Source organism: Entelurus aequoreus, linkage group LG03, assembly GCF_033978785.1.
Source record: "Entelurus aequoreus isolate RoL-2023_Sb linkage group LG03, RoL_Eaeq_v1.1, whole genome shotgun sequence".
Classification (NCBI taxonomy): Eukaryota; Metazoa; Chordata; class Actinopteri; order Syngnathiformes; family Syngnathidae; genus Entelurus; species Entelurus aequoreus.
Genome location: NC_084733.1, coordinates 12,875,422 through 12,890,039, shown reverse-complemented (window position 1 = coordinate 12,890,039; position 14,618 = coordinate 12,875,422). Strand labels below are relative to the sequence as shown.

Genomic DNA, 14,618 nt, shown 5'->3' with positions numbered 1-14,618 from the left:
TATTAGCCGCACTGTCAGCTTTTGACAAAATTTGTGGTTTTTAGGTGCGGCTTATGGTGCGGAAAATACGGTACGTTATATGAGGCATAAATAACCAACTGAGAACGTGCCTGGTATGTTAACGTAACATATTATGGTAAGAGTCATTCAAATAACTATAACATATAGAACATGCTATACGTTTACCAAACAATCTGTCACTCCTAATCGCTAAATCCCATGAAATCTTATACGTCTAGTCCAGTGGTTCTTAACCTGGGTTCGATCGAACCCTAGGAGTTCGGTGAGTCGGCCTCACGGAGGTAAAGACCCATCCGACTTATCGTGTAAATAAAAACTTCTCCCTATCGGCGTATTATGGATACCCCCAAACAATGTTCCCTCTAATTTTCCATCTGATTTGCAGGTTTTTTGATTGATTGATTGAAACTTTTACTAGTAGATTGCAAAGGAAGGGAATACATTATATGAAACAGTACAGTTTACACAGTACAGTACATATTCCGTACAATTGATCACTAAACGGTAACACCCGAATAAGTTTTTCAACTTGTTTAAGTCGGGGTCCACGTTAATCAACTCATGGTAATGTGTGTAAGGTGTGTAATTTGTTGTGAGTTCATGCACTGTGTTGGTTTTGTTCTTTGAACAGGGCGATGTTCATGCACGGTTCATTTTGTGCACCAGTAAAAAAAACATTTCTTGAATTTGAAAAAAAAAACATTTTTATTTTTCACTAAATAAGGGTTTGGTGAATGCGCATACGAAACTGGTGGGGTTCGGTACCTTCAACAAGGTTAAGAACCACTAGTCTAGTCTCTTACGTGAATGAGCTAATATTTTATATATATATATTTTTTATATATATATATTTTACGGTGATGTGTTAATAATTTCACACATAAGTCGCTCCTGAGTATAAGTCGCACCCCCGGCCAAAGTATGAAAAAAACTGTGACTTATAGTCCGAAAAATACGGTATATATCGTATACAGTAATGTAACATTAAGGAGTGGGACAGGGGGTCACAAACAACACAGCAACGCTAACATAGCTACGTGAGCTACATGCTAACATTACTATTTCACATCATGCTAGGTTTGCAACACTAGCGTAGGAATCTGAGGTACGCTACATGCTAACATTACATCTTAACATCATGCTAGCTTAGCAACACTGACATAGCAATCTGTGCTACATGCTAACATTACATTTTAACATAATGCTAGGTTTGCAACACTGGCATAGCAATTGCGCTACACGCTAACATTACATCTTACAATTATTCTAGGTCAGCAACATGAGCAAAGCTATGTGAGCTACACGTTAACATTACATTTTAACATCATGCGAGGTTTGAAACACTAGCTTAGGAATCTGAGGTACGCTACATGCTAACATTACATCTTAACATCATGCTAGGTTAGCAACACTGACATAGCAATCTGCGCTACATGCTAACATTACATCTTACAATTATTCTAGGTCAGCAACACTAGCAAAGATAAGATGTTGACGTTACATTTTAACATCATGTTAGGTTTGCAACACTGACATAGCAATCTGTGCTACATGCTAACATTACGTGACATTTGTTTCATGTTTTGTGTTCATAAACATGTATTACTGTTACAACATCATTAAAAAGTCACTTCAGTCGAAAAGGAGACCTTCAGGTAGATCTTTGCAAATATCTGCAGGCTGCTGGAGCTCAGACCCTCACTCACGGCCGCATTTCACTACGATTTTGGACCATCTCACGGCAATCGAGGAGTCTGGATTCTTCGAGATGCCGGCCGAGTCCTTCCACTCTCTGCAGGACGACTGGAAGCTGGAGATCCAAGAGATGTTTGATCAGCTGAGGACCAAGGAGAAGGTAGGTGGTACAGTCCTGCCTTGAAGAATAGAATGTTGAGTGTGTCAGGTTCAAACACTGATGACATCTATTAAACAGGCAAAGAAGCAAGGAATTAAACAGAGACAGAATTCAATTTAGCTCAATTGAGGAGAAACGTCTGGGCTGTACTCTTGCACAGTCTCCCACCACGCTCTGACGAAAGATTGTACGCCTCCTCTTTTATTTGGACTTTCCCTGATTACATGGCAACAGCTGTTTCTAAAGGAAGGGGGTCATAAACAGCCGCTGCCTTTGGTCACAAAACAGTTCAAAGAAAAGGTGCCTGGAGGGGAGTCAGATCCTGCTTCCTCTCCGCTTTGTAGATCTCGGGTCAAGAAAAAATCTTCCTGTGTATTACAATACATCAAAGAAACCGACACCTTCATGTCGCTTCCCACAGTGGAGTTTTACAAGCCTTTGGATTGGTAGGATCAAAGACAGCTTTTGTCCTCTCATGGCAACACAAAGTTTTGTGATAACTTGGATACAATTATTCTGACAGAGTGCCGCCCGCATTTTGGTTTGTTTCCTCCAGGAGCTTCGTTCCTGGGAGGAGGAGCTGACCCGAGCGGCGCTGCAGCAAAAGTGCCAGGAGGAGGCGCTGCGGCAGCGTGAGCAGGAACTGGCCGAGCGGGAGATCCACATCCTCGAGCGGGAGCTGAACATCATCATCCATCAGCTGTACCGAGACAAACCTCACGTGGAACGACGTCACGGAAAGTTCCGACGCAACCGCCTCAAACGCAAGGATGGCAACAGGATCAGCCTGCCGCTAGGTACACACCCTGCACACAACTTCATGTTTATTGGTACTAAAATAACACAACTACTTGATTTTTAGCACGACAATAGCACAACTACAGTCATGGCCAAAAATATTGGCACCCCCAAATTTCTGTCAAATTGTTGGAATTACAAATGCTTTGGTGTTCACATGTTTATTTCTTTTGTTTGCATTGGAACAACACACACAAAAAAGAAGCCAAATCTGATATTATTTTACACAGAACTCCAAAAATGGACTGGACAAAATTACTGGCACCCTCAACTTAATATTTGGTAGCACAGCCTTTGGAAAAAATAACTGAAATCAATCGCTTCCTGTAACCATCAATGAGTTCCATAGATAGATAGATAGTACTTTATGGATTCCTTCAGGAGAGTTCCCTCAAGAAAATTAAAATACTTACTCTTACACCTTGCTACTGGAATTTTGGACCACTCTCCTTTTGAAAACTGCTTCAGGTCTCTCAGATTTGAAGGGTGCCTTCTCCCAACTGCTGTTTTTAGATCTCTCCACAGAGGTTCTATAGGATTTAGATCTGGACTCATTGATGGCCACTTCAGAACTCTCCAGCGCTTTGTCTTAAGCCACTTCTGTGTGCTTTTTGAAGTATGTTTTGGGTCGTTGTCCTGCTGGAAGACCAAAGGCCTCTGATGGAGACCCGGCTTTCTGACACTGGGCCCTACATTATGCCCCAAAATTCTTTGGTAGTCCTCAGGTTTCATGATGCCATGCACACAGTCAAGGCATCCGGTACCAGAAGCCAGGGCCGGCCCGTGGCATAGGCCGTATAGGCAAATGCTAAGGGTGCCGTCCATCAGGGGGCGCCACGCCAGTGCCACAAATGTTGGAGAAAAAAATAAATAAATAAATAAAAGTTGGTACTATTATTTCTAAATACAAAAAATAATCCCACGTTAATTAAAATGCAAAGTAAAGCCTATTTAATAGAAATATTATTTGTTACAACATTACGCCCCCCTCCCCCCCCGCACAGTGCGCCCCCTCCCTTCCCGTATCATGACTGTTTATGGACGTCACTGCATCAAAAAATCAACACAAGATGTCAAAACGGCCAAAACTGTCAGGTGCCCAGGGAAGAAAAAATAGAAAAGAAGAGGAGGAGAAACGAGAAAAAGACAAAGGTAGCAGGGAGGTAACGTTAGCCTACATGAAATTATTTGTCTGTTACAGAATGTGATAGTAACCTGGCTTTTTAGCATTAAGCTAATGTTACATGATTCGGCAATTGCTAATCAATAAATAGCTAGTAATGTTTAACGTCGGGTTAATATTGTGGAGGGGGCTAAATTGTTATGGAAAATAATAATGTAACGTTAGGTAATTACAGTACTCCCACCTTACATTCCTCAGGGACATTTGTATTAGATCTTTTAAGCAGGTGTTTTCTGTTTACATTGTTATTGCCTTCTGGTTAGCTAATGTTTGCCCTGCAGGTAATAGTCACTTTTCCACCCCTTTATATATTAGGTATAGTTGTAAGCCTAGTTGTTAAAGTGCACATCATTAATGTTAATTAAGCAATATCACATGAGAGGGAATGAGGTTTTTTTATTTGAGCACTGCTGTGATTCGGTTAAAGATAATCATAACATAACATTCTCATATAACATGTTAATTTGCTTTCTTTAAGTAAAAAAAAAAGGTCAAAGACAAAGCTATTCGGTTTCTTGTGAGTATATACACTTCACTGCCAATGTGGGGGGGCGCCACCTAAAATCTTGCCTAGGGCGCCAGATTGGTTAGGGCCAGGCCTGCCAGAAGCACCAAAACAACCCCAAAAGATGAGTGAACCTCCACCATGTTTGACTGTAGGGATGGTGTTCTTTTCTTTGAAGGCCTCATTTTGTTTTCTGTAAACAGTGTGATGATGTGCTTTACCAAAAAAATCTCCACTTTAGTCTCATCTGTCCACAGGACGTTCTCCCAGAAGCATTTTGGCTTCCTCTGGTAAGTTTTTGCAAAGTCCAGTCTGGCTTTTTTATGTCTCTGTGTCAGCAGCAGGGTTCTCCTGGGTCTCCTACCGTAGCCTACATAGAGATGGCAACGGATAGTGCGAGCTGACACTGTTGTACCCTGTGTCTGTGTCATGTTCAAACACCGAACTATCTATTACACAAGACAAGAAGCAAGGAATCACGCAGAGACAGAGTCCAATTTAGCTCATGAGGAGAAACGTCTGGGGCTGCACGCTCAGTTACAGTCTCCCACCACGCTCTGAGGGGCAGTCCCACGTGCTCTTCTATTTATTCGGGAGTTTCCTAGTTAACATCACTGAGGCTGCCTCTAAAGGGAGTGGTCACACATATTATGCAGGCAGCCTAAGTATCACAAAACATGATTACTCAGAATGCAAATGTGCTTGAGCTCGAGATTTCGCCCTGGCTCTGCTTTGTCTGCGTGTTGTCGTCTTATCTTCGTTGAGGTACTTGAAGTCCGTAGTGGGCTGGAAGACAGAAACTGCTGCTGCGAGACAACTTGCAGTGGAAGATAAGTTGTGTGCCTTTGCACAGATAGAACAGTACAACTTGACCACAATAGATAATAACTATAGCAACGGCCTTTAATCATAAGAGTTGTGTGATAACTTATACATAATTATTCTAACAGTCTGCAGGTCAGCTTGAATTTGTTTGGAAGTGGATCGAGGTTCTTTACCCACAGTTCTAACAATCCTTCGTTGCAGTCTTTCATCAATTTTTCTCCTCCGTCCACGTCCAGGGAGGTTAGCTACAGTGCCACAGGCTTTAAACCTCTTGATGACATTGCGTAGAAACAGTAACAAGACACAGGAACATTTAGATCTCCGGAGATGGACTTGTAGCCTTGAGATTGTCCATGCTTTTCCACAATCTTCCGAGAGTTCTTTGCCCTTCTTTCTTTTCGCCACGCTCAGTGTGGTACACACAACACAAAGGTGGAGTCAGCTTTTCTCCATTTTAACTGGCTGCAAGTGTGATTTCTATATTGCCAGCACTTGTTACTTGTTACAGGTGAGTTTGATTACAAATTAAAGGAGCATCACATGCTTAGAATACAACTATTTCTTACAATTTTGAAAAGGTGCCAATAATTTTGTCCAGTCCATTTTTGGAGTTCTGTGCAAAATAATATCAGATTTGGGGTTTTTTTTTGTGTGTTGTTCCAATGCAAACAAAATAAATAAATAATGTGAATATCAAAGCATTTGTAATTTCAACAATTTTCTGGGAGAAGTGGTGCATTATCTGACAGAAATGCAGGGGTGCCAATATTTTTGGCCATGACTGTATTTAGATATATAATATTATTTTCATATATTATATATATGGGTTATACTTGTATAGTGCTTTTCTACCTTTAATGTACTCAAAGCGATTTGACACTATTTCCACATTCACCCATTCACACACTGATGGCGGGAGCTGCCATGCGAGGCCCTAACCACGACCCATCAGGAGCAAGGGTGAAGTGTCTTGCTCAAGGACACAACGGATGTGACTAGGATGGAAGGTGGGGATTGAACCAGGAACCCTCAGGTTGCTGGCAGGGCCACTCTCCCAACCGCGCCACGCCGTCCCCAATATAATAACATACTATAATATTATATATATATTATTATAGAATATTTTGAAGGTGTGGCAGAACGTATCTTGTTGTGGCTGCGCGTTAACTACACGTTTATTTCTACAAAAATAAAACAACTGCATGTTTATTAATGTTGATAGTAACACAAATGCATGTTCACTAATACAAAAATAACACAACTGCATGTTTATTATTATTGAAATGACACAACTGCATGTTTATTCATACAAAAATAACAACCGGATGTTTAGTAGCACAAGAATAACAACTACCGTATTTTTCGGAGTATAAGTCGCTCCGGAGTATAAGTCGCACCGGCTGAAAATGCATAATAAAGAAGAAGAAAAAACATATATAAGTCGCACTGGAGTATAAGTCGCATTTTTTGGGGAAATTTATTTGATAAAACCCAACATCAAGAATAGACATTTGAAAGGCAATTTAAAATAAATAAAGAATAGTGAACAACAGGCTGAATAAGTGTACGTTATATGACGCATAAATAACCAACTGAGAACGTGCCTGGTATGTTAACGTAACATATTATGGTAAGAGTCATTCTAATAACTATAACATATAGAACATGCTATACGTTTACCAAACAATCTGTCACTCCTAATCGCTAAATCCCATGAAATCTTATACGTCTAGTCTCTTACGTGAATGAGCTACATAATATTATTTGATATTTTACGCTAATGTGTAAAATTTCACACATAAGTCGCTCCTGAGTATAAGTCGCACCCCCGGCCAAACTATGAAAAAAACTGCGACTTATAGTCCGAAAAATACGATACATGTTTATTATACACCAATGGGACGGCGTGGCCTGGTTGGTAGAGCGGCAGTGCCAAAAACCTGAGGGTTCCTGGTTTGATCCCGAGCTTCCGGCATCCAAGCCACAAGCAAGACACTTCACCCTCGCTCCTGATTGGTCGTGGTGAGGGCCTTGCATGGCAGCTCCCGCCATCAGTGTGTGAATGGGTGAATGTGGAAATAGTGTCAAAGCGCTTTGAGTACCTTGAAGGTAGAAAAGCGCTATATAAGTATAATCCACTTACCAATTACAAATAACTTAACTACCTCTTTATTAGTACAAAATAACAACAGTAAGTTTAACACAAACATGTTTTATTACAAACTCCATCATGCTATAGATAACATGCTTTATTAGCCCCGCCTACAAACTCCACCATGCTATAGATAACATGCTTTATTAGCCCCGCCTACAAACTCCCATCATGCTATAGATAACATGCTTTATTAGCCCCGCCTCCAAATTCAATTATGCTGAAGCTAACATGTTTCATTAGCGTACGCCTACACACTCCATCATGCTTAGTCTAACATGTTTCATTTGTATTTTTGTAGATTTCCAGCACAAGATAACTGTGCAGGCGTCGCCATCACATGACCGTCGCAGGAGTTTGCTCAGCAGCGGTTCCAGCCCTCCCACCAGCCCACCGCTGCTCCCTCGCCTCAGGGCCATTCAGCGTACGCTTAGCCCCGCCTCTATGACAGAGAATGCACCTGTCAATCATTTCTTTAAAATCATGTTGTTGTTGTTATTTTCCAGTCATGCCGAGAGAGGGCTGTGGCGGGTGGGGCCAGGACGTCTTTCTGCGGGACGAGGAGGAGGGGGACAGGAAGGGTTCCAGGAAGAAGGGACGATCCCGAGGGTGCGGGCCGCCACGGGAGCACAGCGCCGACGCCAGGTAAAAAAAAAGGCGGATCTATATTGATGTCAAAATGTTATCTTTTCTCTCAATTGATGATAAAGTGACTGTTGGTAGCGTAAGGCCTGCCCCCGAGGGGAGTAGACAACGCTCCTGCAGCGCCCCCAACCTCCGCCGGTCCCCAAGACACAGTCCAGCGGTGCCCGGAGTGCCCAGCCTGCTGGAGATCGGTAAGAAGTTTGTGCTCGTTCTCTAAAAAAAGAAGGAATAACTCCCAAAAACACAGTAAAAAAATAAGGCAGATCATAATTAGAGATGTCCGATAATATCGGCCTGCCGATATTATCAGCCGATAAATGCTTTAAAATGAAATATCGGAAATTATCGGTATCGTTTTTTTTATTATCGGTATCGTTTTTTGTTTTTTTGTTTTTTTTAATTAAATCAACATAAAAAACACAAGATACACTTACAATTAGTGCACCAACCCAAAAAACCTCCCTCCCCCATTTAAATTCACACAAAAGGGTTGTTTCTTTCTGTTATTAATATTCTGCATATTCAATATATATCAATACAGTCTGCAAGGGATACAGTCCGTAAGCACACATGATTGTGCGTGCTGCTGGTCCACTAATAGTACTAACCTTTAACAGTTAATTTGACTCATTTTCATTAATTACTAGTTTCTATGTAACTGTTTTTATATTGTTTTACTTTCTTTTTTATTCAAGAAAATGTTTTTAATTTATTTATCTTATTTTTATTTTATTTTTATTTTTTAAAGGACCTTATCTTCACCATACCTGGTTGTCCAAATTAGGCATAATAATGTGTTAATTTCACGACTGTATATATCAGTATCAGTAATTAAGAGTTGGACAATATCGGATATCGGCAAAAAGCCATTATCAGACATCCCTAATCATAATTATAAGTAAGTAATACCTTGATTATATTACAATAGAGGAAAATAATACTGCTGTTAAGTTTGACATACTGTATAATGAGGAAAAAAATACATAAACATTGGCAATAAGTACAGCATACACTGTTAATAATAATAATACCTTACTAAATAATACATACATGAATGAAGTCAGGATGTGAAGTGAATTATATTTATATAGCGCTTTTCTCTAGTGACTCAAAGTGCTTTTACATAGTGAAACCCAATATCTAAGTAACATTTAAAACCAGTGTGGGTGGCACCGGGAGCAGGTGGGTAAAGTGCCTTGCCCAAGGACACAACGGCAGTGACTAGGATGGCGGAAGCTGGGATCGGACCTGGAACCCTCAAGTTGCTGGCACGGCCGCTCCACCTACCGAGCTATGCCGCCCCTGTCAATCGTATGAATGAATCAATCAAGTCCGGATAAGTGCTATCAGATAATGCCCATCCTTCCATCCGTTTTTTCTACTGCTTCAATCAATCAGTCAATGTTTACTTATATAGCCCTAAATCACGAGTGTCTCAAAGGGCTGCACAAGCCACAACGACATCCTCGGCTCAGATCCCACATCAGGGCAAGAAAAAAACTCAACCCAATGGGATGACAATGAGAAACCTTGTAGGGGACCGCAGATGTGGGGAACGATAACTTAAAAATAAAGACCACTTCAGATTGTTTTCTTTGTTTAAAAATAGAACAAGCACATTCTGGAAATGTACAAATCATAATGTTGTTGGTTTTTTTTTTTTACACTTACATGTTGCGGTTAGAGATGTCCGATAAATGCTTTAAAATGTAATATCGGAAATTATCGGTATCGGTTTCAAAATTATCGGTATCTGTTTCAAAAAGTAAAATGTATGACTTTTTAAAACGCCGCTGTGTACACTGATGTAGGGAGAAGTAGAGAGCGCCAATAAACCTTGAAGGCACTGCCTTTGCGTGCCGGCCCAATCATATAATATCTACGGCTTTTCACACACACAAGTGAATGCAAGGCATACTTGGTCAACAGCCATACAGGTCACACTGAGGGTGGCCGTATAAACAACTTTAACACTGTTACAAATATGCGCCACACTGTGAACCCACACCAAACAAGAATGACAAACACATTTCGGGAGAACATCCGTACCGTAACACAACATAAACACAACAGAAGAAATACCCAGAACCCCATGCAGGACTAACTCTTCCGGGATGCTACAATATACACCCCCGCTAACCCCCACCTCAACCCCGCCCACCTCAACCTCCTCATGCTCTCTCAGGGAGAGCATGTCCCAAATTCCAAGCTGCTGTTTTGAGGCATGTTAAAAAAAAATAATGCACTTTGTGACTTCAATAATAAATATGGCAGTGCCATGTTGGCATTTTTTTTCCCCCATAACTTGAGTTGATTTAATTGGGAAAACCTTTTTACATTGTTTAATGCATCCAGCGGGGCATCATAGCAAAATTAGGCACAATAATGTGTTAATTCCACGACTGTATGTATCGGTATCGGTTGATATCGGGATCGGTAATTAAGAGTTGGACAATATCGGCAAAAAAGCCATTATCGGACATCTCTAGTTGCGGTTAATAGAATTCTATCTTTATTTGTCGTTATTTATACTTTCTGAATAAATGATGTGATAATGTTCATCAGTCAACTCATTGGTGTTAATTTACAATCTATCAAGATTTAAAAAATAATATCAAAATCAAATTACAGGATGTTGTTTATGTACTTTGCTCATTTTCCTCGACTGGTGCACTAACATCATGTCGTTTATATTTTGTACATATGTAGCATCATCTACAAAGATAGAAATAATTGCTATTGTGACATCTGGTGGACACATTTAGAACAGCAGTTTCTTTCATTCCAAAATTTTGGCTCATTTTTATACTCAGCAAACTCATCCCGCGGGCCGGATAAAACCTGTTTGACACCCCTGTATTACAGTGTCATGCAACTACCGGTATGTTAGGTTGTGCTATGTTATGTTGTGCTATGTTAGGTTGTGCTATGTTATGTTGTGCTATGTTAGGTTGTGCTATGTTATGTTGTGCTATGTTAGGTTGTGCTATGTTATGTTGTGCTATGATCTGCTCTGCTATGCTAAACAATGAAACAATCTGTGTGTTGTGGTAGAAAATGAAGACTGCTGCTTCATCAGCGGGTCGGGGACAGGACCAGTTCAGTCTTACCTCTGCCTCCCCGTCCAAAAAGAGGGCGACGGAGACGAGCGCAGCCTGGGAGGTCCGCCTCCCGGAGCCGGACGGAAGAGTCCGGGTGGGGCGCGGCGCTCTGAGCTGGTGCTGCTGGGCTGCGGCGCCCTGCTGGCGGCGGTGGGCCTGGGCTACAACGTGCTGACCTGGGCTCAGCCGGAGGAGAGCGTCAAATCCAGGTGGGACGCCTTCTTCCAGACACACAGACTCTTCCGGCGGGAAAGCCCGCTGAAAACCGCCCCCGAGCGAGGCCTCCCGTCGTCGTCCTCCTCGCTGCTGTCCATATCCGACTGCAACTCCACGCGCTCCCTGCTGCGCTCCGACAGCGAGGAGCTCCTGGCGGCGCAGCCCCCGCGTTACCACGACAAGCCCACCCCCGTCAACCCGCTGGTCAACACCCACCTGGAGAGCTTCAAGCGCAACCCCCGGCAGTCCCTCACGCCCACGCACGTGCCCTGCCCTCCCAGCTACATGCGGAGCTTGCGGCGGACGCCTTCGGACGGCGCCATCAAGAAGAGCTGCCCTCAGAACAATCTAGAACCTTTGCCGGAAAAAAGTATTTTACAGAACCCAGGTAAGGTCAACACTTGTTTGTGCGCACGTCTTACGCCAGGGGTGTCCAAACTTTCTCCACCGAGGGCCGCACACTGAAAAATCAAAGCAAGCGGGGGCCATTTTGATATTTTTTATTTTAAAAACCAATACAATAAATGTAAAAAAAAATATATACATTTAGGCCGCCACTCAGGCAAAGAGTTTTGGTCAAAAAAATATAAAAAATGTGTCATTATTTATTTTTATTATTATTATTCAAAGTTTAAATCTCTAGATCAACATTAGGTCTATCTGTCAAAAAAAACGTTTTTAAACATTTTAAGTTGTATGCCCTTTTTGTCAAAGAAAACCCAGGTTTTTTATGGAAAAAAAACCCCACCAAATATGCAATATTTTCCCCCAATTAAATTTTAAAGTAGAATATTTGAGATTATAAAATAATTGGAGCCTTTAAAAAGGTCAATAACTCATAACAACATTTACATTTTTTGAGCAATGACACACGCAAAAAAAAATCCCACTAAAATTATTAGTCATTATTATCCAAAAGGGTCCTACTCATTAAAGTGTTAAAAAAAAAAAAAAATTTTTTTTTTTTACTGATTACTTTTAGCACAATAATCTCAAGATCCGCTTCAGATCTGTCCGTCAATTCTAAGTTTTATTGTTGTTTATGTTTTTTGTTTGTTCGTTTTAGGCCCTTCTTTTAAAAAACAACAGCTCAGTTTTTTATATGGCAAACACAAAATATGCAACATTTTCCCCAAAGAATATCTCAAAGTGGAATATTTAATGTGACGTAATTGGAGCCTTGAATAGGTCAATAATTCATAATGACATTGATTTTGATTAAATATTATTTTTTAAAGAAAGAAACAGCCTACATGGCAGCTTGGTGTTATTAGAGTAAACATTGCAACATTTTCTTGTTACATTTCACCTGTTTGCACTTTTATACCACGTTTGTTTGGGGGTTTTTTATCATATTTTTAGAATGTGTCGTGGGGCCGTTAAAAAATGACCTGCGGGCCGCAAATGGCCCCCGGGCCGCACTTTGGACACCACTGTCTTACGCTCTACGCCAGACCTGGGCAAATTAAGGCCCGTCGTACATTCCCAAAAAATGTTTTTAGATCTTTAAAGATCCAAACTATAGCCGCCATTATGATGTGCAGTATATCAGATTGTAGGTGGGGGGTTTTAACCTTCGCGTTCATATTTTGTTGTGTTTCGCTTGATTGTAAAATATGTGGATTGAGAGGGGGTGTGACGTTCATATGTTGTCAATATTCAGTGTTTTATCCTTCATAGTTAATATTGTAAATCCCACATTCTTTATTTTCATGTACATTCTGGGTGTCTCATTTAGTTAAAAAAATTTAAAATTCCATTCTGTTTTTGTAAGGCGGTCTGTCATAACGTTTTAGCATTCAGACATTATTGTGAGGTTTTGTATTAGTGTTCCTAAAAGTAGATATAACGGCCCCCAGACACATTTTTTTCTCTAAATTTGGCTAATTGCCCTGACCTGCACTACGCTAACTTTGTTAGCATATTAGCATTGCCTTTTTCAGCGAAACGTAAACATATTGAACACAACACGATTGTATTTGTAATCATCCATCCATCCATTTTCTACCGCTTGTCCCTTTCGGGGTCACAGGGGGGGGGGGTTCTGGAGCCTATCTCAGCAATTACTGTATTTTCCGGACCATAGGGCGCACCGGATTATAAGGCGCATTAAAGGGGTCATTGTCAGGTTCAAACACTGATGACATCTTATTACCTATCACCTACTCAGTGGACTAGTGGTTAGAGAGTCCGTCCTGAGATCGGTAGGTTGTGGGTTCAAACCCCGCCCGAGTCATACCAAAGACTATAAAAATGGGACCCATTACCTCCCTGCTTGGCACTCAGCATCAAGGGTTGGAATTGGGGGTTAAATCACCAAAAATGATTCCCGGGCGCGGCCACCGCTGCTGCTCACTGCTCCCCTCACCTCCCAGGGTGTGATCAAGGGTGATGGGTCAAATGCAGGGAATAAGTTCGCCACAATGTGACAATCATTGGTACTTCAACTTTAACTTTATTAAACAGACGAGAAGCAAGGAATTAAACAGAGACAGGATTCAATTTATGGGCGGTATAGCTCGGTTGGTAGAGCGGCCGTACCAGCAACTTGAGGGTTGCAGGTTCGATCCCTGCTTCCGCCATTCTAGTCACTGCCGTTGTGTCCTTGGGCAAGACACTTTACCCACATGCTCCCAGTGCCACCCACACTGGTTTAAATGTAACTTAGATATTGGGTTTCACAATGTAAAGCGCTTTGAGTCACTTGAGAAAAAGCGCTATATAAATGTAATTCACTTCACTTCACAATTTAGCTCGATGAGGAAAATGCAGAGAATAAGTTCGCCACCATGTGACAATCATTGGTACTTCAACTTTAACTTTATTAAACAGACAAGAAGCAAGGAGTTAAACAGAGACAGGGTTCAATTTAGCTCGATGAGGAGAAACGCGTAGACCTGTACCCTTGCACAGCGTCGTCCAACGCTCTGACGAAAGGTTGCACGCCTCCTCTTTTATTTGGACTTTCCCTGATTACATGGCAACAGCCGTTTCTAGAGGAAGGGGGGTCGTAAACAGCCGTCGCCTTTGGTTACAAAACAGTTCAAAGAAAAGGTGCCTGGAGGGGGGTCAGGTCCTGCTTCCTCTCCGCTTTGTAGCTCTCGGGTCAAGACAAAGTCTTCCTGTGGATTACAGTAGATCAAAGAAACCGACGCCTTCATGTCGCTTCCCATCCTACACGGTGGAGTTTTGCAAGCCTTTTGATTGGTAAGATCAAAGACAGCTTTTGTCTGCTCGCCGGCAACTCATGGCAACACTTCGATACAATTATTCTAATAGTCATATTATGATTTTTTTGTCTATATTTAAAAGACTTC

General features: G+C 41.4%; 1 protein-coding gene across 1 annotated transcript in view; it reads left to right on the top strand.

Moving 5' to 3' along the window:
- The window catches only part of map3k9 (mitogen-activated protein kinase kinase kinase 9), a 40,435-nt gene that overhangs the window by 22,490 nt on the left and 3,327 nt on the right, over positions 1-14,618 (top strand). The window contains exons 5-10 of the mRNA XM_062041259.1: positions 1,701-1,876; positions 2,433-2,673; positions 7,641-7,763; positions 7,846-7,984; positions 8,063-8,175; positions 11,039-11,689. Coding sequence (XP_061897243.1) covers positions 1,701-1,876; positions 2,433-2,673; positions 7,641-7,763; positions 7,846-7,984; positions 8,063-8,175; positions 11,039-11,689 — 1,443 coding nt within the window. The remainder of the gene's footprint in view (positions 1-1,700; positions 1,877-2,432; positions 2,674-7,640; positions 7,764-7,845; positions 7,985-8,062; positions 8,176-11,038; positions 11,690-14,618) is intronic.